The sequence below is a fragment of the Salminus brasiliensis genome, chromosome 14 (assembly GCF_030463535.1).
Source record: "Salminus brasiliensis chromosome 14, fSalBra1.hap2, whole genome shotgun sequence".
Lineage (NCBI taxonomy): Eukaryota > Metazoa > Chordata > Actinopteri > Characiformes > Bryconidae > Salminus > Salminus brasiliensis.
The window spans coordinates 30382273-30408499 of record NC_132891.1 but is presented as its reverse complement, the minus strand read 5'-3'; the positions used below and the strand labels follow the sequence as shown (position 1 = coordinate 30408499).

General features: G+C 40.3%; 1 protein-coding gene across 1 annotated transcript; it reads left to right on the top strand.

Moving 5' to 3' along the window:
* Window positions 1-578: 578 nt before the first annotated feature.
* On the top strand, window positions 579-18340 carry galnt6 (UDP-N-acetyl-alpha-D-galactosamine:polypeptide N-acetylgalactosaminyltransferase 6 (GalNAc-T6)). The gene is made up of 11 exons (XM_072697274.1): window positions 579-739; window positions 2138-2639; window positions 4569-4741; window positions 7694-7843; window positions 10676-10910; window positions 13195-13312; window positions 13428-13628; window positions 14285-14416; window positions 14716-14817; window positions 15321-15479; window positions 17155-18340. The coding sequence occupies exons 2-11, from the start codon at window positions 2167-2169 to the stop codon at window positions 17266-17268; spliced, it is 1857 nt and encodes a 618-aa protein (XP_072553375.1). The 5' UTR covers window positions 579-739; window positions 2138-2166; the 3' UTR covers window positions 17269-18340.
* The last annotated feature ends 7887 nt before the right edge of the window (window positions 18341-26227 follow it).

Below are 26227 nucleotides of genomic sequence, written 5' to 3'. Positions count from 1 at the left end.
TTTTACATACAGCAAATATTAACGCAGGTCTAAGGTGGAGGGCCTAGAACCTCATGCCTCAAGCTGTTCCTCCACACGGTCCCAAGTTTCCTGTCCATCAGTGGTCTGCAATCTGAATTCTCAGCATCCAGCAGTAAGCTGATAGCGCAGACCTGCCGTCTGGCGGGCTTTTCTCAGTTTCTGAATAAATCTGTATTCGGTTTCAAGACGCTGATACTGGAGACGGTATTTAATTGCTTTTCCATCCATTATTCATATCTACGGAGGTACCGCTTGTAAACGTATTGCAACCCTCTCCAGAACTTTAATTAAGTGGTTGTCGGTGAAGGTGTGATCAACGAACATTAGCAGTCTCGTGGGCTTAAATTTATTTTTTTGATTTTTTTGAGGGGGGGGCATGTTGTTATGGAGTATGCCAAACGTGCGTTGAACAAAGACGTGGGTCAAGTGGGTGGTTTTTAGAAAAAAAAAAAAAAACAGCCCCAGCATGTAGGACGGGTGGCTTGTGTGACGTCGGCGTTAGGACCCAGCGAACTCCGCCCGCTGGCTTGCTTGAATGGCACCTGTAGCGTTCAAAGGGAAGCGGGGAGGCCAGTGTGGCCGCTCTCGTATCCTCACTGTGGACCCTTCACTCACTGCCCCCTATAAGTTCGCAGTTACGGCTGGTCTCCATCCTCTCTGAGGGAACCACACCGCCAAAGAGACGGGGAACTAGGAACGAGGAGGGACTTTAGTACAGGTAGGCGAAGCGTGAGTAAGTGTGTGTGTGTGTGTGTGTGTGTGTGTGAGAGAGAGAGAGAGAGATAGAGAGAGATCCGCACTTTCTCTTCTAGCTACAACCTTTACAAGCCTTCACTTACTCTAGCTTTTCTTTTTATGGAGTTAAAAAGCTGAAGCTGAAGCTGCAGTTTAACCTAAGCTTCACTCAGCTGGCTGTTCTCCCTTCTCTCGAGGTTAATGGCAGTGCTAGCTAGCTGCTGAGCTGCTGTTCTCTGCCCTGGAGAATTAACGTTTCACCAACCAACAGCAGCAGCAGCAGCTCCACCACCAGCAGCCTGCTGTCTGTGTGAAAACATGACATTTTTGACGTCTGGCTTTTTTTTTTTTTTTTTTTGAGTGAAAATCCACCCCGTCTCACAAACAACCTCTAAAAACTTCCTTGTATCATTTATTGAAACGAGTTTCCTGTTCGCGTCTCTCAGTCAAGCAGCTTCTATTTTCGCTGTTGAGGAAGTACAGGATACAGCACCGCTGTGAGATTCTCACCCCCGTCTCAGACATTTCAGCACCAAAGGTGACAAGTTTGAAGTTTCAGAGCCTAATAATGTCACCACAGGTGATCTACAGTGACTGGATGGTGTTGAGATGTTTTGTGGTGTCCTTGTCCTTAAAAAGAGTGTACATTTCAGCTACGGTCCCTTGAAGACTCCCTTGAAGAGGTACCAGGCCATAAGTCTACAGTAAGTTCTCGTAAGTAAGTTCTCGACATGTCCTCCTGAAGTGGCAGGTCTTCAGTAATGTCTTTGTCACCGGAGGACTAATCAGGGATGGTAAGAATGGAATGTGGCTTCCTACGTCTTGTATTGTTCTGTTTTGCGTCAAAGCACCCAGTGCTGGAGAACCAGTCTTGTAACCTGGGAGTAGAACAGTCTAAGTGTGGTTCTCAGTCCTGCGAGACCTTCAGCTTTGTGCTTTACAATTCCAGCATCAACCCTGGTGCTGGAACGAGGTGGTGTCACCATTGCGGAAGCCACCGGTGAACCACTGGGACATCAGTGAGGTTTGAAGTAGGAATTGTCCACCTTGGGTCAGGGTCTTGGTTCTCGGTTCTCGTCTGGGGTTGACCGTAAACGGTGGAAACGCTGGACGCCTCCAAAAGCGAGCCTGCAGCTGGTGGTGAGTGGTGCAAAGCGTGTGGTGTTGCTTCTCCCGCGTAATGTGGGAGAGCGAGCCTTGGCCAAGCGCTTTAGCCACCTGTTGCCACGTCAGGCCTGCTGGGTGATGGCCAGATCAGGTGTAGGAAGCTGTTTGTTTGTCAGGTGCTTCAGTGCTCTTGTTTGAACTTGATGAGTTGCTCAAAGTTAGTTGATCTTCTGCAGAGCCGCTTCATGACTGACAAATCTTCTGTTTTCCCCAGCTTTCAGAACTTGTGGCTTATCCGTGAAGATGCGTCTGAGGCGTCGTGTTTCCCCGCTGAAGCTGGTGATCCTGGGCGGCACGCTGTTTATGCTGGCTCTGGTGGTTCTGCAGAAGGACGTGGGTAACGGAGCTCAGGAGCCCTGGCTGCAGGACCTCTCCAGCAGGAAGGAGCGAATGCTGGAGATGGTCCGCGGGGCCGTCAACAACTTGGCCTTCCAGATCAGAGCGCCGCAGCCCCCGCCAGTGGAGCAGCAGCCTACCGTTGATCAGCGGTGCCCGCCAGGCTTCTACACACAGGATGAGCTCAAACCCTGGATAGAGAGGCCTCTGGAGGACCCGAATAGCCAAGGGGCCGGCGGCAGAGGCTTCCAGAAAGACAATCTCACCCCGGACGAAGAGAAAGAGAAGGAGGAGGGCATGACTCGGCACTGTTTCAATCAGTTTGCCAGTGACCGGATCTCCCTGCACCGCGCTCTCGGAGATGACACTCGGCCACCTGAGTAAGAACTCTCGTCACTTCTTTTGCAGATTCCTTTAGCCCAGTGTTTCTTCACCCAGCCCTCAGGGGGGCCCACCACATGGCCCACCACACGGCCCATGGTTTTAGCTCTGTCCCAGAATTCAAGACACCTGAACCAAGCGATTAAGAACACTCAATACAGGTGTACAGGGAGGTAGAGTAGAGCAAAAATGCAAACCATCTAGTGGACCCCAAGAACTGGATTGAGAAACACAGCTGTAGTCTGCAGTTAGTATTAAAAAGCCCTGCAGCTCTGGCTAATTAATAATTTACCATTACAGGCCAATATTACAATAATACAAGTAAACACGGCTAGAATAAAAGGTAAGAAGAGTGTAAAGTTTTCTGTACAGTCACGAATATAACCAGATGTGCTGTGGTTTGAGGATAATACAGCTCAAAGAACACATTATGGAAAAGTACAATGTGGAAATATTGTACTTTTTGTTTGGGTGTGCTCTCAATATGCATTAATTTTCAGTGCTGTACAATGATTAATTTATTCTACCATCATTTACAATTGTGGTTGTTGTATGCAAAAGTTTGTGTAGTTAAGCTGACATAAAACATGGTATATTTATGATTTAATAACTTTATAAACACTGCTTTATTTTCTGATCATTCAAACCTTCTCCTCAAAGTGACTGTCTTGTAAAATCTTATCAATATCCACAAGCTGGGGTATGGCTATAAGAAATGTTTTCAGGTTTTCATGTTAATAAATGATGGTCAAGAGGTCAGAATGGGATCTGGAAGGCCAAGAAAACCCAGCTCATATGCTGGAAAGATGGGCAATTTAAAACCTGAAAAGGAAGGGTCATAGGAAGGAAACATTGCCTGTATTCTGCAGAACATCTAGACAAGCCGGATGAGTTTTGTAAACAAGTGCTGTGGACTGATGGTGTCAAAATAGAACTCTTTGGCCCCAATCAGCAAAGGTATGTTTAGAGATAGAAGAAACTGCACGTCAGGGAAAGAACACCTTGCCGACTGTAAAGCATGGGGGTGAATCTATCATGCTTTCGGGCTGGATGTTGCTCAGGTGAAGAGAATGCTGGATTCTCCCGGCTGCAAGTTTGGTTAAAGGGCTGAAGCTGAAAAGAGGATGACTTGTACAGCAGGATAATGATCCAAAAGATACCCAATATTAGATTTTTGCCACATCGCTGTAATATTTCTCATCACATGGGTCTGTGTGGCGTATTTACACATGAACTGTGGTGAACTGGATCATGTTGACTCAAAGGATAAAACAGGAGTTTTCTATGAGTGCTAGGTAAACATTTGCTGATAGCGGTATTTGCTGTTCTGAATAATGCTTCTGACTGAAGGACCTGCTAATCAAGCTTCCAGCAGTGGCATGGCTTCCAGGATCATGAGGAGGAACTGCTTTAGTTCCCGACACGTTTCACTCTGCTGTGCTGTGTGATGGATATGGAGACTTTATTTGATCAGTTGAGCATTGTGAAATAGTTTCCCAGGGGAAAACACCATGTCCTCAAGTAAATTGTGATCTTGGTCATATTTGGAGCCAGCACTTTTATGCAGTTATGAATTTGTGCCAACTAACACAGCTTGCTTCCATTCATTGTTAGTCTTAATGTTTTTGTAGTCAAACTAACCTTTTTAAGGCTGGTTATATTTAAATGTGGTTTGTAGACAAAGACCTAAAGCAAAATAATAATAAATAAATAATAATATATATTTATATTTATTTATTTATCATATTTTTATTATATATATATATATTTATTTATTTTTTATTTTTATTTTTTTTATTTTATTTTTTTTCCGGCATATGCAGTCAATAAACCAAGTTTGTGTCTGAAGCTTGCTTCTTTGTGCTGGAACTGCCCCATATTCCAAGCTCAATTTAACCCCCGAACCTCTGTGTATGTTCATATGTCAGGTGTGTCGAGCGCAAGTTCCGGCGGTGCCCTCCTCTACCTACGACCAGTGTGATTATAGTGTTCCACAACGAGGCCTGGTCCACTCTGCTGCGAACCGTCTACAGCGTCCTGCACACATCGCCAGCAATCATGCTGAAGGAGATCATACTAGTGGATGATGCAAGTACGGCAGGTGGGTGCAGCTTTATCAGAGTTCAGCTCAGCCTGAACTACAGAGATGGATCTTTAGCCTCAGTTTATTGGGGCAGTTCTGCCCTTAAGTGCAAACAAAGCAGCTTTTACAACGCGTATATTTGTACAGTGTGTCTGTTGTTGGTCCAGTGAATAAGAGGGTGCGAACGTGAAGCATTTGTCTGAAAGAGGAACATCAAAAGCAAAATATAGACTAGGCTGACGAGCATTGAGTCTTCATTAAAAGCGTCATAAAAAGGAAAACTGTTTTGACATGGCTGAATAATTTGGAGAATTCAGAACATGGAAGTGACATACCATGAACTTCTAACATGGTCTTCTAATTCAAATGCTAATCCTGAATAAGCATAATAAGCAAACAAGCTGTAAAACGGGCCAATTTTAAACCCCCCAAACTGTTACATAACAGTCTTGAATCATTAATATTTATACTCTCAATTTACATACAACAATGTTCTTATATTCAGTTAACTTAGACATTCATTCCCAGGGTGTGCATCAATAACACTGCAGAGCAGATCATCACCGCCAGACTAGGTAGCAGAAAAAACGCATAAAAAAAAAAAAACCTAACAAGTTTCCTTGATGCCACTAGCCAGACAAGGGCAAGCCCACAAGGCAAGCTGGTATCCATTGAGTTATGGCTATGCAAACGTTGTGGCTAGCCATGTTGATTCTATGTGAGCTGTCCCAGTGCGCCACTTTAAAGCAGCCAGTAAGAGCAGAGCTCATAAAATTGTTCATAAGCCCATCTAAAGGAACAACAACTTGTTGCATTCTAGGGCAAAGTAACAGGGTTGTAAATGAGTTTAAAACCGTGTCTGGGCATTTTTCACTTTAACCAAAGTAGCATACAGTGCTGTGAAAGTGTTTGCCCCAATTTCTTCTATTAAAAAAAGTCACAAAAATTGATAAAAATGAGTAAACTCACAATGCAGCTTTTAAATGATATCTTCATTTATTGATAATTAGAAGATTAGAACACCCCATGAAGGCCTTTTCTATTTATTTATTTATTTATTTATTTATTTATTAACATATTTAAACATTGGCATTTCATCTTCATTTGAGCAATATTGACAGATTGAAGTAATGTACCTAAACACACAAAACTTCAGACATTTAGTTTGGTTTGCTCTAGATTGTTAAAGTAAGTAGTGAAGAACACCATGGCCAGATCCAAAGAGCTTTCTGAGGCCTCCAGAAAGAAGGTTGTAGGTGCAGATGAGTCTGGGAATGGATTTATAAAGAGCCCTGGCAAGCTGTCCATTGTAGAACCCACTATGAATTCTTTATTGTATCGGAGGGCGCTTGTGGGGAAAATATGAGACCTGTAGAAACAGTGAAGCTGAAATGTCACACAGCTGAAAGAATTCTGCATGGAGGAAAAAACTCCTAGTTCTCCCAGTTGATGTGAGACAATTACTGATAGTAATTGCTCCTTAGCTTCAGTAGCACTGTGGCTTCTATTAAGTTCCATCATAAAACTGTGTAAAATGTAGTAATGAGATTCTGTGAAAAGGGAAGTCTGTAAACGAATAAACCGGACAGGAGCGTGGGGAGTGCTAAGCTACCACAGGAAGCGCTTTTTTTTTTTTTTTTTTTTTTTTTTTTTTCCCTTACTTACACATGAGGCATCTACATAAGGTCAATCATATAACACACTCTTTTATTTCCACCTTTTTGGAGCTGCCCTTGCCATGTATAGTATATTTTAGATTCTAGAAATAGTCTGTTTCTGGTAGTGCCTTGCGTAAAATTAGCAGAGGTAACCCTTCTGCACAGCAGGTTAGTCTTTTAGACAATGTAAAAGGGGTGGGAACAGGCAATGTGTTTGAGGTTTTGGTCACACCACAACATGCATTTGCAGTGAAAAGTGCTTACAGCAGTGAGTTCCTCTTCAGGCACATGTAGAGACCAAAGCGCAAGTTGTAACTGTCATATCCTACATTTTAAGGGTGGGTGATGCAGTATGAGATGTGTGACAATGTTTCGAAGCACAGAAACGACATATTGGGTATAATGACTTTTGTTCTCATGCTGCACTGCAGTAATTACACTTCAAGAATTCCAATGATGCTGTCAATGTAATGAGACATGCAGTTGGTCAGTGTTTCAAGTATGAAATCTGTACTACGAATTACATAGTACAAATAAGGTGATTCACAGTATAAGTCTTTTCCATGACATTAAGTAAAAAAAGATCACCACCTTTTAAGATATTCGTCAATTCATGACTTGATTGAAAAAAATAAAATAAATGTTATATATATATATATATATATATATATATAAAACTGTCTAAGCGTTGGCCTTATCAATGGGAAATTCACACTGATGCCACAGCAATTCATGGCTAGGAGTCCCAAAGAGCATAATTGGCCTTGCTCATCACTTCCCCCTCACCCCCTTTGATCCAGTCACTCAGGGCGATGCTAGTCATTGTGAGTGTCTGTTAGCTGATGTTACAAAACTAGCAGTTGGCGCTCTCTCCCAAGTCCAATGACTTTGCATCAACAGCAGTTTGAAAAGGTGGTATCTTCCGTCTTCATGTATCATGGAGGAAACATGGTAGAGCACTGGTTGAATTGAGGGTTTGGGGAAGTCGTAGCTAGTGAAAATAAGCAGGAATATATTGTTAAATTAATTAAAAAAAAGTGTAGTACAACATTAAACAATATAAAATAAAGGCTCTGTATTAACACTGAAGCCGAGGTAAGTTTGCACAAGCAGGAGGGAAAAAAACTACAGTTGTATCTAACGAAATCATTTTCATCCATAATGAGCTGACAGTTTCAAATGCATCTAATTTGCAACTTTCAGGCCTGTGAAAACAAGCTCTTGGGGTGGTCTGATCAGGCTGTTTCTGATGAGATGATGGTAATGTATGTTTTAAACTTTTATGTTCCTGTCCGTGTGTGCTCTGCTGCAGGTCATTTGCACTCCCAGCTGGATGAGTATGTCAAGATTCTGAAGGTTGTTAAAGTGGTGCGTCAGCCGGAGAGGAAGGGGTTGATCACAGCTAGACTGCTGGGTGCCAGTCATGCCCAGGGCGAGATCCTCACCTTCCTGGATGCCCACTGTATGTACCCTGACTCAGTTCATGCTTGTCTACTGCATTTCACTTCTCTCTTTACTAATTATATGTAAGTAGAATGCAGGGGGGCTGTACTTCTGAATGGTGAGTATAAGTCAGAAGTATGAAATGATGTTTTAGTATTTTCTGTATTTTTTATTTTTTATACCAACTCTGACTTAAATACTCAATGACTATAAACCCTTATATTTATGGTGTTCCACTTTTTATAGGTTGTGCTTTTTATAATATGCCAAATAAGACAGAATAAGCTTGAAAGAACAGCATTTACTGTTTGAGGATCGGCACATTTGAAAAGTTTTGGCGCTATGAAAAAATGTAAACTACCACAGTGCAGAAACACATGCAAGGAAAGAAGCATAAGCTTGCTAAGATTCACCAAATGGCTTAATAGTGTTCAAAATGCACGGTTCGAAACAAAGTACTTATGCAACAATTTCACATTCAGGTACACACAAGTCTCTGTGTAAAAAGGTACTAAACCTCAGTGTGTGGCCTTTAAACAATCTACTGAAACTCCATTTTCGGTTTCAGAACTGAAGCAAAGTAGGGCGCCAGTAAGCTTTATGGTATCGTTGCTCTCTATTGCCAAAAACCCATACTGTGTTTAAATGCCAGTATCAGCGTTGATGCTTACATTTCTTATTAAGTTCTGTGTAAAATAAGAGGAGCCAGGGTTAAATTTATCCTAGATGTTGCACTACAGTTCGTTTACTCAAAGGTCTTGTTTTAGAATCATGTTGGTGTACCTGTGGAGTACCAGCAAGCTTCCAATATTTATAATCGTAATATAATAGTTGTACTAGTGGTAATATATTAATATATGAACACACGTTGATGCTGTTCTAGTTCTTTTTCTTATTAGATCAGTTGTTTGCAGGCATGGTATTGTAGTCTAATGTTGCTTCCCTTAGTCTTCTCTTCCCTAAGTGTCTGATTGATGAGTCAGTGATGATCAGTGATGAGAGATATAATGGATTAGGAGCCTTAATTTGGAAACATTTATTTATCTCTGCATTGTTGAATGAAATGAAGACACAATGGTGTTTGAGGTTCATGGTTTGTCACTCCCATCTCCTAACCTCTCAGTCTCAACATCGAGTCCCAACAGCTACACACATGCCCAGCCCACTAGCAAAAGCCCTTTTAGCCCCAAAGCTGCGATGCGGTAAAACCCGACAACTACTTCGTAGTGTCATTTGGAATATGAGGGTGTTAAAACTTAAAGCCACTTTCAGACGTCTCTCCAAAGTCCACTCCCTTGAAAACAAACTGCACTACCTCAGCCTAAAGCTAACCACACAAAAGAAACTCAAAAGAGCAGTCCCAGGAAGCCAAAGCCAGAGCAGAGAATGAGTACCTGTGCCAGGCTAAAAGCCGACCTAAATTCAGCCATGTTACTCCACTGCTGCATTCTCTTCAGCTGCCCGCATCAGATTCGAAACCTACAAATCCAAGAACGGACCAGCCCCTCCGTACCTGATGGCAGTGGTCAAAAGCCGATCGGCACCAAGAGCCCTTCCAGCTTCAAGTACGGCTCTGCTCGACCCGCCATCCCTCAAAATACACGGAAGACAAGCGTCCAGGCTTTTTTCTGTCCTGGCACCAAAGTGGTGGAACGAGCTTCCCCTGGGTGTCCGAACGGCAGAGTCCAACACTCGCTGTCTTCAAACGCAGACTGAAGACCCTCCTCTTCAGAGAATACTTGGGCGAATAGCAGAGTGATCTCCTTACTGGCTTGTGTTTAGTGGAGTCTAAACTTAGAGGTATCTTTACATTATTAGTCTATTCAAACTAGCTGAGGTTTTTCTTAGGTAAATAGCAAAGCACTTTTGTAAGTCACTCTGGATAAGAGCGTCTGCTAAATGCCTTAAATGTAAATGACCCTAGCCGACCAGCTACAATCTCTTCAGCTGGCTAACCGCACAACATGCAGCTACGCTATCCAGTTCCATACTTGGAGTAATTACAAGAAGTCATTAGTGTTCTTGTTCCAGTCCTAAAACGAGGCTGTGGTATAGACATTGTGATGACCAAAACAAGCCAATAAAAGCTCATCTTTTTAAAAAGACACGTCAGCATGTTTTATCCTGAAGCAAAAATAACAGGGTGGTAAAATTTGACTTGTAAAATCGTTTCTGAGCATTTTTCACGGCAAGAAAGTCACATATTTGCTATTTCAATCAAAAATCAAATCAACAATCAAAAATAAATATTTACTAAAATATTCTAGGAATGAATTCTAGGACTCCTTTTTAAAGGCAGTTTCCTACTTTCACATTGTATCAACACTACAATAGATCTTTCCACGGGAGGAACGCTGTTTTTTTCAGAACCTGTTCTTCTGGCACGCCTTGAATAAACCAGAATGATGGCTCTTTAACCCTCTTTCTGCTATTCTGAACAAAAAGTGAGATGAAGGCCTGTAATGGAGCAGAGACCTGTATTATAACACTTCAGAATAAGAGTGCTCCTCTGGGACTTTCTTTGTTGTTGTTCCCCTTTATCTCTCAGTCCTTGTTATCCAAGGAATCAGATTTACAGGGAACAGAAACAAGCTGGTTTTCTTCCAGTACAATTCTATTGGAAGGAGGTGTTCTTTGATCAGTACACTTGGCCTGAACATGTTCTGGGTTTCAGGATGTTATTGTTAACTCGGCACATCATACTGCTCAAACAAGACTAGCAGTTATCCTCCTATCATCAACACAGAGAGACTCAGGGACACTTTTTTTAACCTGAAAAGACTTTAAATCATGACTTCAACTTCCTGTGTTGAAGGCATCAGTCACCCACCCCTCTCCTTTAAAATTCTAGGCGAGTGCTTCCATGGTTGGCTTGAGCCGCTTCTGGCCCGGATAGTGGAGGAGCCCACGGCCGTTGTGAGCCCTGATATTACCACCATCGACCTAAACAGCTTCCAGTTTAACAAGCCAGTGTCCACTGCCCGAGCCCACAACCGTGGCAACTTCGATTGGAGCCTAACGTTTGGCTGGGAATCCATTCCCGACTACGCACAGGCAAAGCGCAAGGATGAGACCTACCCTGTAAAGTGAGTCTCACACACACACACACACACACACACACACACACACACACACACACACACACACACACACTCCTATATCCTTTATAGAGCCATAGAAACAAGATAAGGCTGATCTGCCTAATGGTTCAGAGAACTGTGGAAAGTTTGTTACTGTTCAGTTGATTTTTTTCAGAACCCTGAATTCCTCAGGACAGTTTCAAATGTCCTGGGCCGTGTATATGAGTGTCCGAGCAAACCATAGACTCCTAAAAATGAAGGTGCTTTAAATAGTTCCTTAGGCAGCCACATTTAAAATAAATAAATAAATATAGTTTTTCCCACTGATTTCGATTACAAACTAGGGGTGTCTCACTAGGGGTGTATCTATCAAAGAATTGTGATCTGTTGCAATACTGTATCAATCAAGTTATCAAGTTATTTTTAATACATAGTTTACATGTAAACATTGGTTGCAGACAGTGGCACATTTTGTTTTGTGTTTAAACCCTGACCACTAGATAGCAGATCCCACTGTTCTGGGAGAAGCTTTTTTCAAAATGTATATTATATTAATTAATAATAAAATGAATTTTCTTTCTTTATTTATTTCATTTATTTTTTGATTTAAAGAAATTACACTATCGCAATATATGGCAGTATTGAATCGAAACCCCTGTATCATTTTTGGTGCTAGGTTCTTTCCATTTCACAGCCCTAATACAAACATTTTTCCCTATGGCGTCCCTCAAAGAACCATTTGAAGCACTATTATTTTTAAGTGTACACTGAGATTTAACCATTTTACACAGAAGACCCTCCAAATGTTAAATGCCACAGCGACATCTTAAGCTGAAAAGCCTGATTGGCCACGTTCTACCCTGCTCGCTCCTAACTAAGCCTTGCCTCTGCACACTCGTTATTGGCCCCCCCTAACATGCATTCTTCAAATGTGCTAAGAGGGTGGGAAACCCACTGATGCCGAGGGTGGATCTGTTCCCTAAAGTAGAGTGGCTGAGAGATTCTATGGGCTGCATAGGAAAGATGAGCTCTATGCTTAATAGCTTGGCCCTCAAGTCTTATTTGGAAAGGGTCAGAGTGACCACAGCTAATACAGCATTTTCAATGGATTTGGGCTTAGAGTGGTCCAGTGGACTAAGGCACTGCCACTATGATCCAAGGGTTGCTGGTTTGAATCCGGGGGTCATTCTAGATTTCAGTCTGAGAGAGCCCAATCTAGGGTTGATGGCACTTCCTCACCAGATCACTCCTGTTAAATCAGTGCAGTGCTGTATCAGTGGCAGTTGGAAAGGAGGTGGTAGCTGAAACAGAAATGCAGAAGTATTCAGAAGCACAGTGCTTGACGAACAAATGTATCTGATTGGCAGATTTTGGTTCTGAGCTGTCATGAATGAGTCTATATTGAATTAGGTTTAAATGTCCTCTAAAAAACACCTTAAGGATGTTGTTCTTTTAGCTGAAGTGCATATGTGCGTGTTTATAACAAGTGTTCATGTATTTCAATTGTAGTATGTACCAGAATAATCAGAATTCTAGTATTTTATACATATTGTGCATCAAGCTAATTGTAACATGAGTGTTGAGTTATGAAATTTACATTTACATTTATGGCATTTAGCAGATGCTCTTCTCCAGAGCGACTTACAAGGTTACTGGTATTACAGAGGTTTGGCCAATGTAGTGTTAGGAGTCTTGCCCAAGGACTTATTGGTGTAGCGCAGCATAGTCACCCAGACCGGGAATCGAACCCCAGTCTCCCACATGGTGTGGTAGCTCAGTGGTAGCTCAGTGGCAGGTAGTGGTGTTATCTGTTGCGCCACACCAACCACCGAATGTTGGGAGGTGGAACATGCCTAAAGCCCCTTCTTTCTAATGTCCGATTTTTAAGGTCCGATAAATTCCATGTTTACCTTGTTCACGTGTCTGACAACTCCTCCACCCAGTCACCTCCACCTCTTGTACAGTGATCTCCCAAATCATCATAAGTTGAAGACATAACCCAACCTAGCAAACTAGTGAAGAGGACCATCTCTTTGATTGATTAAAAAATATTATTGCATGATTAGTATATAATTACATGCCATGAGTGTGCATGCATACTGAATGGACCTACATTGTTGGAGGTTCTGAATTTTGGGTCTGTTTGATTAATTTCTGATGAATTAGTCAGCCCTTGGATACACTGGATCAGATGTTTTTATACTGTATTAAGGATCATCCATCATTCAACCTGAGTAATTGTGCACTTTTTGTGCACAAATTTAATTTTAAACCTTCTTCATCCTCTCAGAACTCCAACTTTCGCTGGCGGCCTCTTTTCCATTTCCAAAGCCTACTTTGAGAAAATTGGAACCTATGATGACCGGATGGAGATATGGGGTGGCGAGAACGTGGAGATGTCCTTCAGGGTTAGAGATTTTGTTGTTGTTGGTTTTATCATTTTATCATAATCTACTTCACACCCAGTATGTTTTATGAACCGTTATAAAATGTTGCTAATGCCAGTGCAACTTATGTTTTTAGGTGTGGCAGTGTGGCGGACAGCTGGAGATCATCCCGTGCTCTGTGGTGGGTCACGTTTTCCGCACCAAGAGTCCCCACACCTTTCCCAAGGGAACTGAGGTTATCACTCGTAACCAAGTACGCCTGGCCGAGGTGTGGATGGACGACTACAAACTCATCTACTACCGACGCAACCAGCACGCAGCCAGGATGGCCAAAGAGGTTACTGACTCTTTAGGATGACACTCTTGTACTGAAAACACTAACACATGTACACATTTATTTTCTTGTTAGCCCAAATGTAGACTGTCAACCAAGACTGCTGTAAAATCTTGAGTTTGCTTCTTCAGAGCAACCGGGCTAGTGTAGCTAACAAGTAATGGGCGTTTATTTTCACAAGTTGGCATCTTGTGAAATCATCTCACAATCAGTGTCTCACTCACAATGTCAAGGTGCTAAGGAAGTCTATTTCAGATCAGGGTTTGACCTCTATGGCTCTTAACTATTTTGAAAGTGAAACCAGACTACAAACGGGATTCAAGCATTGTGATGTTTGAACACAGTATGTTTTTACTCATTTTTATAGATATCTGTAGACCAGAGGTCATGTAGTTGTGTTAGCCTGTTTGTAGCATGAATATTCATATTTTGTCTTGTTGACCATGTAATTCCATGAAACGTGTGTACAACCATTTTGTTTACCGCATGGTGTAATTTTTTTTTTTTTTGTCATTGGTGAAAATAAGCTTCTGTTTCTTTAGCTAGTTAGCCTCAATAACCTCATGAAGAAGCTAACTTATTGGGTCTTGCTGTTAATCACACAACTCTTAGGGTTTTTGTTCGATCTAACCCAGCCTGTTCCATTTTTGGTCATGCAGAATAACTATGGAGATATCTCTGACCGCTTGAAGCTTAGAGAAACGTTACACTGCAAGAACTTTTCCTGGTATTTGGAGAACATCTATCCAGAAGCCTTCGTTCCTGATCTTACACCTGTTAAATATGGCGCAGTGAGTCCTCATATTTCATCATACCAGTGTTTCCTAACCCACTGACCTACAGTTTCAGATATTCCCTGCTCCAGCACACCTGATCCAGCTCATGAAGGGCTGGAAAATCATCAGATGAATTAGATCAGGTGTGGTGTTGTAGGAAACCCTTGAAACTGTGCAGGACAGTGTGCATCCCTGGAGCTAGGTTAAGATGCACTGCATTATAGTTGGATTAAAAAAACAAAACAATACAAAACATTTTTGAGATTTAATTCAACAACTTTCTGACACTGTGGGTTTTCTTTTGCCACCATTAGCTCAAGAATTTAGGCTCTCAGAACTGTCTGGATGTAGGGGAGAACAACAACGGAGGAAAACCAGTTATAATGTATACATGTCACAACATGGGCGGAAACCAGGTATGGCATCAACATGATTTTAAATGATGACTTTTTACTACAGATTTAATTCAGATTTACTAGATACTATTTAACCTAATGTGCACATTAACATTCAAACTGCTTTGTTGATCAGTATATATAAAGGAATTGTAACGCACATTTTTTTGCAAATTAAAAAGGTAAAAGGTTTTTGTAGCGATGCACCGAATATTCTGCAATCGTCAGTAGAAATATTACTTACCATGTAATAACGTCTTTTTATTCTTACCAGAGTGCTAAACCGAATACCGAAAAAAAAAAAAAAAAAAAAAACCCCCATCAAACAGCTTTTGGTGTCTATATTGTAATATTTAAATTCACATTGCAAGTTATTACCGCATATTACATTAGCACTCAACATTATCAAATGAATTCAAGCTTTCAGCTTTAAGCTCTGATGGCTTCCTCCACCGCACCTATAGTTTATAAATCCATAATTCGTCTTCGCTGATGGTAATTTGTTTTTTTCTGCCTTTGTTCAGTATTTTGAATACACTTCACACAAGGAGCTCCGGCACAACATAGGAAAGCAGCTCTGTCTGCATGCCAGCCCTTACCCCCAGCATGTTAGGATAGAGCTCTGCCAGCTGAAGGGACGTGGCACCAGCGTGGCTCCTGAACAGGAGTGGATTTTAACTGAGGTACGTCTGCGAGTGTAAACATGCCTCCAGCCTAGGGGTGGTTTCACATCCTAGTAGCAGCGTTCTGTTACGTTTCAGTTCTCAGAAGTCTGAAAAATTTGGAAAATACGAATTTGAAAATGTGCAGTTGTTCCATTAGCTATTCCCAATTTAAAACCAGGGGCAATATCCAGCTTTCCCACATCTGCCATTGCAAACACGCCTGAGATAACGCCTGAGAAGTGTATGTGCTGTGCATTAATTCAGTATGCCAACTTGCCCGCCTTTTCTCTTTACTCTTGCCAATGTTGTAGTGTGATGTACAGTACGGTGCAGAGAGCACGTTGTTTAAAACCTTATTTCAGCAATTGGAGGGTTTTTAATGTAGAAAGGATACAGGACACATTAGAACATATGCAGGTCAACCCTAATAAAGAAAAAAGGAACAGGAATTTCTCATGTTGAAGAAAGTAGTTGAGATCTTTAGAGCTAGTTTGAAGAACAAAGTTTAGTTTCAGATTTCTTCCGGTCGTCCCCAGCCAGCACAGCATGGATGTTTTCAATCAATTCCATCCCAGCTCACCTGATTTAGCACCATTAAGCAATGATTTACTAAACCAGGTGTTTGATGATACTTAGAATAATAATACTAGACCTCCATGAGGAGAGTTTGGAGATGTTTTAATGAACACAGTGATGTAAAACTGTGACTTTGTTCTGTAGGAACATTATTAGTATTTATTTTTTAATTTACTAAGCAAATAAACACTTACTGCCCAGATAAGGAGTTTTTTTTACTGGTGCATTACATTTGTGCATAGTACTGTATGTCCAGCTGTATAATGTGTAAGTCAGGCGAACAGGCATACAATCTCCAGTTCGCTCATGATTCTTTAAGAAATTATTAAGTATTTACTAGCATTTAATTGAATTATTTTGATTTAATCATTAATCATTCTTAAACTTATTATGAGTCAGGAATCACTGCATATTTTTCTTCCATAAATTACTCATTTAGTGTGAAACTGAAGGTGATGGGAGGGTTAGGAAACCAGAAAAGTAAACCTTATTATTTTTTTAAATAAATAATTATTTTTCCCACACACTGGTGCATAGTGCAGGAAAAAACTTCACTTCACTTTAATTATTACACCGTACATATTTATTCTGTATAATAATGTATTTTTACATTTGTACATACTTCACTGTGTACATACAATTAGCTGTCTGACTGTCTGTCTAGAACACCATAATGTGACTAATATTGTTATATTCACCATATTTCTCATGGATAAGGATACATTCATATTCCTTGTAGTCCTGTTTATTGCACATAGATAAATCGATTCTGTTTATAGACTTATTGACCCCATTACAGTGGTGGTGTTGGAAGCCAGGATTCACAGTGTCTGTATTAATTAAGTGTACTGTTTTTGATTATGAAATAATGGAAGGGGGGGTGGTGTGGGGGGGGGGTACTTTTTAGACGTCTGGTTTGTTTAGCACCACTGTGGCCAACTCAGTAACTCTGTAGGTTCTACAGAGCATTTAGAGCATTTCACATCAAACTTTCTTTAATGTTATAGTAATGGATTCTAATCAGTTTTAACTCCAGCTAGGGCATCAAATCACTAAGCACTGGTGCCCATTTTGTATCTTTACATGCTTTTGACTATCTGTTTCCTGCTGTTTCCAGGAGCAGCTCTTAAAGAACCCTTCCTCTGGTACGTGCCTCCACTTCAAGGATAACCAGATAATCATGAGCCACTGTAACTCAGAAGACTACCATCAACACTGGGTGTTCAGCTGACCTCACTCTCAGTCCACCTGAAGAGCAAGGATGTTTATGCCCAACAGACCCAGACGAAAGGACAGCTTTAACTCCAGCTCACTCGTAGTTTGAGTGAACAGACGCTGTGTGGGTAGCTTCTAACCATGCAGTGGAACAACCAAAGACCTGCGCGCTACCAACGTGTTGAAATGAGACTCAGGGAAGACAAGTGCTGAGTGCGGGACCGACTCACCTGGCAGCAGTATTGTTTACACGTGGCCACTGAATGTGCCGTATTGAAATGTCCGAGCTACTGCTTTTAAACAGATGCTGACAGTTTTATTTATGCTTTTAAAAGTGCGAGACGAGGAAATCCCTTTTTTCTTTTTTAGAACTGTGATCAGGCCAAGCAGCTGGCCTTTATCATGCCAACAAGGCACTGTAGATATCATGTCATAAAATAAGTCATTCGTACAGAATGGGTTGTGTCTTACCACAAGCCAAGGTTGCAGTATCTCTTAATTATGCTCCAGTGACTGGTTTTGTGAAGTGAGATTTTAGTCGGGTTACGCCAAAGAAATCATGTTAATCTAATTGAAATATCCCTCTTCTTCTGCTGGACAGTTTAGGGTTAAATTGGGGAAAATCCTGTGTGTTAATGAACCCCACGTGACTTTTTGTTGTGATTAAAGATTCCTTGTGACTTTTCAGTCCTCACACTTTCTTAAACAGTCCTGGCATTTTTCACTGGATATAATTTGATGTTTTAATTGGGCCTAATAAATGCCAATAATTATTTTAATTATTATTATTTCTTAATGTGTAATTTTCCCCTTTAAAAATGATCATCTCTGTCAGTGTTGAACATAGTTTCTGGTACTGTACGTCATGCAGAAGCTATTTTGGCCTTTAAGGTTAATAAATAATGGAGTAAAGGAGTGGTCGCACTAGGTGACTTTTTACCCTACTCAGGAGTTAATTTACAACCGTCCTGTCCTTCTTCTGTCTGTGCAGATGTTTGTTTAAAAGAAGCTTCCAAGTTGGTTAACTGTAAAGGTGGAAAGTTATTGTTTAATATCTGACATACTCTATTAAAGTTGTATTTATGGTATTTGTAATTCCCTGACTTTTTATAGCCTTAATGTTTCAAGGTAGAAAAATAATATTTGGAGGCATGAATCGGTTCCCTCAATTTATTAAATCGTTCCCTAATTTTAATAAGCCGTTCCCTCGGTTTAACTAGACCGTCCCCTTAATTTAATAAATCATTTTAATAAGCCGTTCCCTCGGTTTAACTAGACCGTCCCCTTAATTTAATAAATCATCCCCTCGATTTAACTAGACCGTTCCCTCTGTTTAATTAAACCCGTTCCTTCAGTTTAACTAGACCGTCCCCTCTATTTAACTAGACCCGTTTCCTCAGTTTAACTAGACCATTCCAACAGTTTAATAAATCATTCCCTCGGTTTAACTAGACAGTTCCCTTGGTTTAACTAGTCCATTCTCTCAGCTGAATAAATCATTCCCTCGGTTTAACTAGACCCGTTCCCTCGGTTTAACTAGACCTGTTCCCTCAGTTTAATAAATCATTCCCTCAGTTTAACTAGACCCTCCCCACAGTTTAATAAATCATTTTAATAAGCCGTTCCCTCGGTTTAACTAGACCGTCCCCTTAATTTAATAAATCATCCCCTCGATTTAACTAGACCGTTCCCTCTGTTTAATTAAACCCGTTCCTTCAGATTAACTAGACCGTCCCCTCTATTTAACTAGACCCGTTTCCTCAGTTTAACTAGACCATTCCAACAGTTTAATAAATCATTCCCTCGGTTTAACTAGACAGTTCCCTTGGTTTAACTAGACCATTCTCTCAGCTGAATAAATCATTCCCTCGGTTTAACTAGACCCGTTCCCTCGGTTTAATTAGACCATTCTCTCAGCTGAATAAATCATTCCCTCGGTTTAACTAGACCCGTTCCCTCGGTTTAACTAGACCCGTTCCCTCGGTTTAACTAGACCATTCTCTCAGCTGAATAAATCATTCCCTCGGTTTAACTAGACCCGTTCCCTCGGTTTAACTAGACCCGTCCCCTCGGTTTAACTAGACCTGTTCCCTCAGTTTAACTAGACCCTCCCCACAGTTTAATAAATCATTCCCTCAGTTTAATAATCCATTCCCTCAGTTTAACTAGACCCTCCCCACAGTTTAATAAATCATTCCCTCGGTTTAACAAGACCCTCTCCACAGTTTAATAAATCATTCCCTCGGTTTAACTAGACCCTCCCCACAGTTTAATAAATCATTCACTAGACCCTCCCCACAGTTTAATAAATCATTCCCTCGGTTTAACTAGACCCTCCCCACAGTTTAATAAATCATTCCCTCGGTTTAACAAGACCCTCCCCACAGTTTAATAAATCATTCCCTCAGTTTAATAAATCATTCCCTCAGTTTAACTAGACCCTCCCCACAGTTTAATAAATCATTCCCTCGGTTTAACAAGACCCTCCCCACAGTTTAATAAATCATTCCCTCAGTTTAACTAGACCCTCCCCACAGTTTAATAAATCATTCCCTCAGTTTAACTAGACCCTCCCCAGTTTAATAAATCATTCCCACAGTTTAATAAATCATTCCCAGTTTAATAAATCATTCCCTCAGTTTAACTAGACCCTCCCCACAGTTTAATAAATCATTCCCTCAGTTTAACTAGACCGTTCCCTCAGTTTAATAAATCATTCCCTCAGTTTAACTAGACCCTCCCCACAGTTTAATAAATCATTCACTCAGTTTAATAAATCATTCCCTCAGTTTAACTAGACCCTCCCCACAGTTTAATAAATCATTCCCTCAGTTTAACTAGACCGTTCCCTCAGTTTAATAAATCATTCCCTCAGTTTAACTAGACCCTCCGCACAGTTTAATAAATCATTCCCTCAGTTTAACTAGACCCTCCCCACAGTTTAATAAATCATTCCCTCGGTTTAACTAGACCCTCCCCACAGTTTAATAAATCATTCCCTCAGTTTAATAATCCATTCCCTCAGTTTAACTAGACCCTCCCCACAGTTTAATAAATCATTCCCTCAGTTTAACTAGACCCTCCCCACAGTTTAATAAATCATTCCCTCGGTTTAACAAGACCCTCCCCACAGTTTAATAAATCATTCCCTCGGTTTAACTAGACCCTCCCCACAGTTTAATAAATCATTCCCTCGGTTTAACTAGACCCTTCCCACAGTTTAATAAATCATTCCCTCGGTTTAACAAGACCCTCCCCACAGTTTAATAAATCATTCCCTCAGTTTAACTAGACCCTCCCCACAGTTTAATAAATCATTCCCTCAGTTGAATAAATCATTCCCTCAGTTTAACTAGACACTCCCCACAGTTTAATAAATCATTCCCTCGGTTTAATAAATCATTTCCTCAGTTTAACTAGACCCTCCCCACAGTTTAATAAATCATTCCCTCAATTTAATAAATCATTCCCTCAGTTTAACTAGACCCTCCCCACAGTTTAATAAATCATTCCCTCGGTTTAACAAGACCCTCCCCACAGTTTAATAAATCATTCCCTCAGTTTAACAAGACCCTCCCCACAGTTTAATAAATCATTCCCTCAGTTTAACTAGACCCTCCCCACAGTTTAATAAATCATTCCCACAGTTTAATAAATCATTCCCACAGTTTAATAAATCATTCCCTCGGTTTAACAAGACCCTCCCCACAGTTTAATAAATCATTCCCTCAGTTTAACTAGACCCTCCCCACAGTTTAATAAATCATTCCCTCAGTTTAACTAGACCGTTCCCTCAGTTTAATAAATCATTCCCTCAGTTTAACTAGACCCTCCGCACAGTTTAATAAATCATTCCCTCAGTTTAACTAGACCCTCCCCACAGTTTAATAAATCATTCCCTCAGTTTAATAAATCATTCCCTCAATTTAATAAATCATTCCCTCAGTTTAACTAGACCCTCCCCACAGTTTAATAAATCATTCCCTCGGTTTAACAAGACCCTCCCCACAGTTTAATAAATCATTCCCTCGGTTTAACTAGACCCTCCCCACAGTTTAATAAATCATTCCCTCAGTTTAACTAGACCGTTCCCTCAGTTTAATAAATCATTCCCTCAGTTTAACTAGACCCTCCCCACAGTTTAATAAATCATTCAATCAGTTTAATAAATCATTCCCTCAGTTTAACTAGACCCTCCCCACAGTTTAATAAATCATTCCCTCAGTTTAACTAGACCGTTCCCTCAGTTTAATAAATCATTCCCTCAGTTTAACTAGACCCTCCGCACAGTTTAATAAATCATTCCCTCAGTTTAACTAGACCCTCCCCACAGTTTAATAAATCATTCCCTCAGTTTAATAAATCATTCCCTCAATTTAATAAATCATTCCCTCAGTTTAACTAGACCCTCCCCACAGTTTAATAAATCATTCCCTCGGTTTAACAAGACCCTCCCCACAGTTTAATAAATCATTCCCTCGGTTTAACTAGACCCTCCCCACAGTTTAATAAATCATTCCCTCAGTTTAACTAGACCCTCCCCACAATTTAATAAATCATTCCCTCAGTTTAATAAATCATTCCCTCGGTTTAACTAGACCCTCCCCACAGTTTAATAAATCATTCCCTCGGTTTAACAAGACCCTCCCCACAGTTTAATAAATCATTCCCTCAGTTTAACTAGACCCTCCCCACAGTTTAATAAATCATTCCCACAGTTTAATAAATCATTCCCACAGTTTAATAAATCATTCCCTCAGTTTAACTAGACCCTCCCCACAGTTTAATAAATCATTCCCTCAGTTTAACTAGACCGTTCCCTCAGTTTAATAAATCATTCCCTCAGTTTAACTAGACCCTCCCCACAGTTTAATAAATCATTCACTCAGTTTAATAAATCATTCCCTCAGTTTAACTAGACCGTTCCCTCAGTTTAATAAATCATTCCCTCAGTTTAACTAGACCGTTCCCTCAGTTTAATAAATCATTCACTCAGTTTAATAAATCATTCCCTCAGTTTAACTAGACCCTCCCCACAGTTTAATAAATCATTCCCTCAGTTTAACTAGACCGTTCCCTCAGTTTAATAAATCATTCCCTCAGTTTAACTAGACCCTCCGCACAGTTTAATAAATCATTCCCTCAGTTTAACTAGACCCTCCCCACAGTTTAATAAATCATTCCCTCGGTTTAACTAGACCCTCCCCACAGTTTAATAAATCATTCCCTCAGTTTAATAAATCATTCCCTCAATTTAATAAATCATTCCCTCAGTTTAACTAGACCCTCCCCACAGTTTAATAAATCATTCCCTCGGTTTAACAAGACCCTCCCCACAGTTTAATAAATCATTCCCTCGGTTTAACTAGACCCTCCCCACAGTTTAATAAATCATTCCCTCAGTTTAACTAGACCGTTCCCTCAGTTTAATAAATCATTCCCTCAGTTTAACTAGACCCTCCCCACAGTTTAATAAATCATTCAATCAGTTTAATAAATCATTCCCTCAGTTTAACTAGACCCTCCCCACAGTTTAATAAATCATTCCCTCAGTTTAACTAGACCCTCCCCACAGTTTAATAAATCATTCCCTCAGTTTAACTAGACCGTTCCCTCAGTTTAATAAATCATTCCCTCAGTTTAACTAGACCCTCCCCACAGTTTAATAAATCATTCACTCAGTTTAATAAATCATTCCCTCAGTTTAACTAGACCCTCCCCACAGTTTAATAAATCATTCCCTCAGTTTAACTAGACCGTTCCCTCAGTTTAATAAATCATTCCCTCAGTTTAACTAGACCCTCCGCACAGTTTAATAAATCATTCCCTCAGTTTAACTAGACCCTCCCCACAGTTTAATAAATCATTCCCTCGGTTTAACTAGACCCTCCCCACAGTTTAATAAATCATTCCCTCAGTTTAATAATCCATTCCCTCAGTTTAACTAGACCCTCCCCACAGTTTAATAAATCATTCCCTCAGTTTAACTAGACCCTCCCCACAGTTTAATAAATCATTCCCTCGGTTTAACAAGACCCTCCCCACAGTTTAATAAATCATTCCCTCGGTTTAACTAGACCCTCCCCACAGTTTAATAAATCATTCCCTCGGTTTAACTAGACCCTTCCCACAGTTTAATAAATCATTCCCTCGGTTTAACAAGACCCTCCCCACAGTTTAATAAATCATTCCCTCAGTTTAACTAGACCCTCCCCACAGTTTAATAAATCATTCCCTCAGTTGAATAAATCATTCCCTCAGTTTAACTAGACACTCCCCACAGTTTAATAAATCATTCCCTCGGTTTAATAAATCATTTCCTCAGTTTAACTAGACCCTCCCCACAGTTTAATAAATCATTCCCTCAATTTAATAAATCATTCCCTCAGTTTAACTAGACCCTCCCCACAGTTTAATAAATCATTCCCTCGGTTTAACAAGACCCTCCCCACAGTTTAATAAATCATTCCCTCAGTTTAACAAGACCCTCCCCACAGTTTAATAAATCATTCCCTCAGTTTAACTAGACCCTCCCCACAGTTTAATAAATCATTCCCACAGTTTAATAAATCATTCCCACAGTTTAATAAATCATTCCCTCGGTTTAACAAGACCCTCCCCACAGTTTAATAAATCATTCCCTCAGTTTAACTAGACCCTCCCCACAGTTTAATAAATCATTCCCTCAGTTTAACTAGACCGTTCCCTCAGTTTAATAAATCATTCCCTCAGTTTAACTAGACCCTCCGCACAGTTTAATAAATCATTCCCTCAGTTTAACTAGACCCTCCCCACAGTTTAATAAATCATTCCCTCAGTTTAATAAATCATTCCCTCAATTTAATAAATCATTCCCTCAGTTTAACTAGACCCTCCCCACAGTTTAATAAATCATTCCCTCGGTTTAACAAGACCCTCCCCACAGTTTAATAAATCATTCCCTCGGTTTAACTAGACCCTCCCCACAGTTTAATAAATCATTCCCTCAGTTTAACTAGACCGTTCCCTCAGTTTAATAAATCATTCCCTCAGTTTAACTAGACCCTCCCCACAGTTTAATAAATCATTCAATCAGTTTAATAAATCATTCCCTCAGTTTAACTAGACCCTCCCCACAGTTTAATAAATCATTCCCTCAGTTTAACTAGACCCTCCGCACAGTTTAATAAATCATTCCCTCAGTTTAACTAGACCCTCCCCACAGTTTAATAAATCATTCCCTCAGTTTAATAAATCATTCCCTCAATTTAATAAATCATTCCCTCAGTTTAACTAGACCCTCCCCACAGTTTAATAAATCATTCCCTCGGTTTAACAAGACCCTCCCCACAGTTTAATAAATCATTCCCTCGGTTTAACTAGACCCTCCCCACAGTTTAATAAATCATTCCCTCAGTTTAACTAGACCCTCCCCACAATTTAATAAATCATTCCCTCAGTTTAATAAATCATTCCCTCGGTTTAACTAGACCCTCCCCACAGTTTAATAAATCATTCCCTCGGTTTAACAAGACCCTCCCCACAGTTTAATAAATCATTCCCTCAGTTTAACTAGACCCTCCCCACAGTTTAATAAATCATTCCCACAGTTTAATAAATCATTCCCACAGTTTAATAAATCATTCCCTCAGTTTAACTAGACCCTCCCCACAGTTTAATAAATCATTCCCTCAGTTTAACTAGACCGTTCCCTCAGTTTAATAAATCATTCCCTCAGTTTAACTAGACCCTCCCCACAGTTTAATAAATCATTCACTCAGTTTAATAAATCATTCCCTCAGTTTAACTAGACCGTTCCCTCAGTTTAATAAATCATTCCCTCAGTTTAACTAGACCGTTCCCTCAGTTTAATAAATCATTCACTCAGTTTAATAAATCATTCCCTCAGTTTAACTAGACCCTCCCCACAGTTTAATAAATCATTCCCTCAGTTTAACTAGACCGTTCCCTCAGTTTAATAAATCATTCCCTCAGTTTAACTAGACCCTCCGCACAGTTTAATAAATCATTCCCTCAGTTTAACTAGACCCTCCCCACAGTTTAATAAATCATTCCCTCAGTTTAATAAATCATTCCCTCAATTTAATAAATCATTCCCTCAGTTTAACTAGACCCTCCCCACAGTTTAATAAATCATTCCCTCGGTTTAACAAGACCCTCCCTACAGTGTAATAAATCATTCCCTCAGTTTAACTAGACCCTCCCCACAGTTTAATAAATCATTCCCTCAGTTTAACTAGACCCTCCCCACAATTTAATAAATCATTCCCTCAGTTTAATAAATCATTCCCTCGGTTTAACTAGACCCTCCCCACAGTTTAATTAATCATTCCCTCGGTTTAACAAGACCCTCCCCACAGTTTAATAAATCATTCCCTCAGTTTAACTAGACCCTCCCCACAGTTTAATAAATCATTCCCACAGTTTCATAAATCATTCCCACAGTTTAATAAATCATTCCCTCAGTTTAACTAGACCCTCCCCACAGTTTAATAAATCATTCCCTCAGTTTAACTAGACCCTCCCCACAGTTTAATAAATCATTCCCTCGGTTTAACAAGACCCTCCCCACAGTGTAATAAATCATTCCCTCAGTTTAACTAGACCCTCCCCACAGTTTAATAAATCATTCCCTCAGTTTAACTAGACCGGTCCCCTTAGTTTAATAAATCATTCCCTCAGTTTAACTAGACCCTCCCCACAGTTTAATAAATCATTCCCTCAGTTTAACTAGACCCTCCCCACAGTTTAATAAATCATTCCCACAATTTAATAAATCATTCCCTCAGTTTAATAAATCATTCCCTCGGTTTCACTAGACCCTCCCCACAGTTTAATTAATCATTCCCTCGGTTTAACAAGACCCTCCCCACAGTTTAATAAATCATTCCCTCAGTTTAACTAGACCCTCCCCACAGTTTAATAAATCATTCCCACAGTTTAATAAATCATTCCCACAGTTTAATAAATCATTC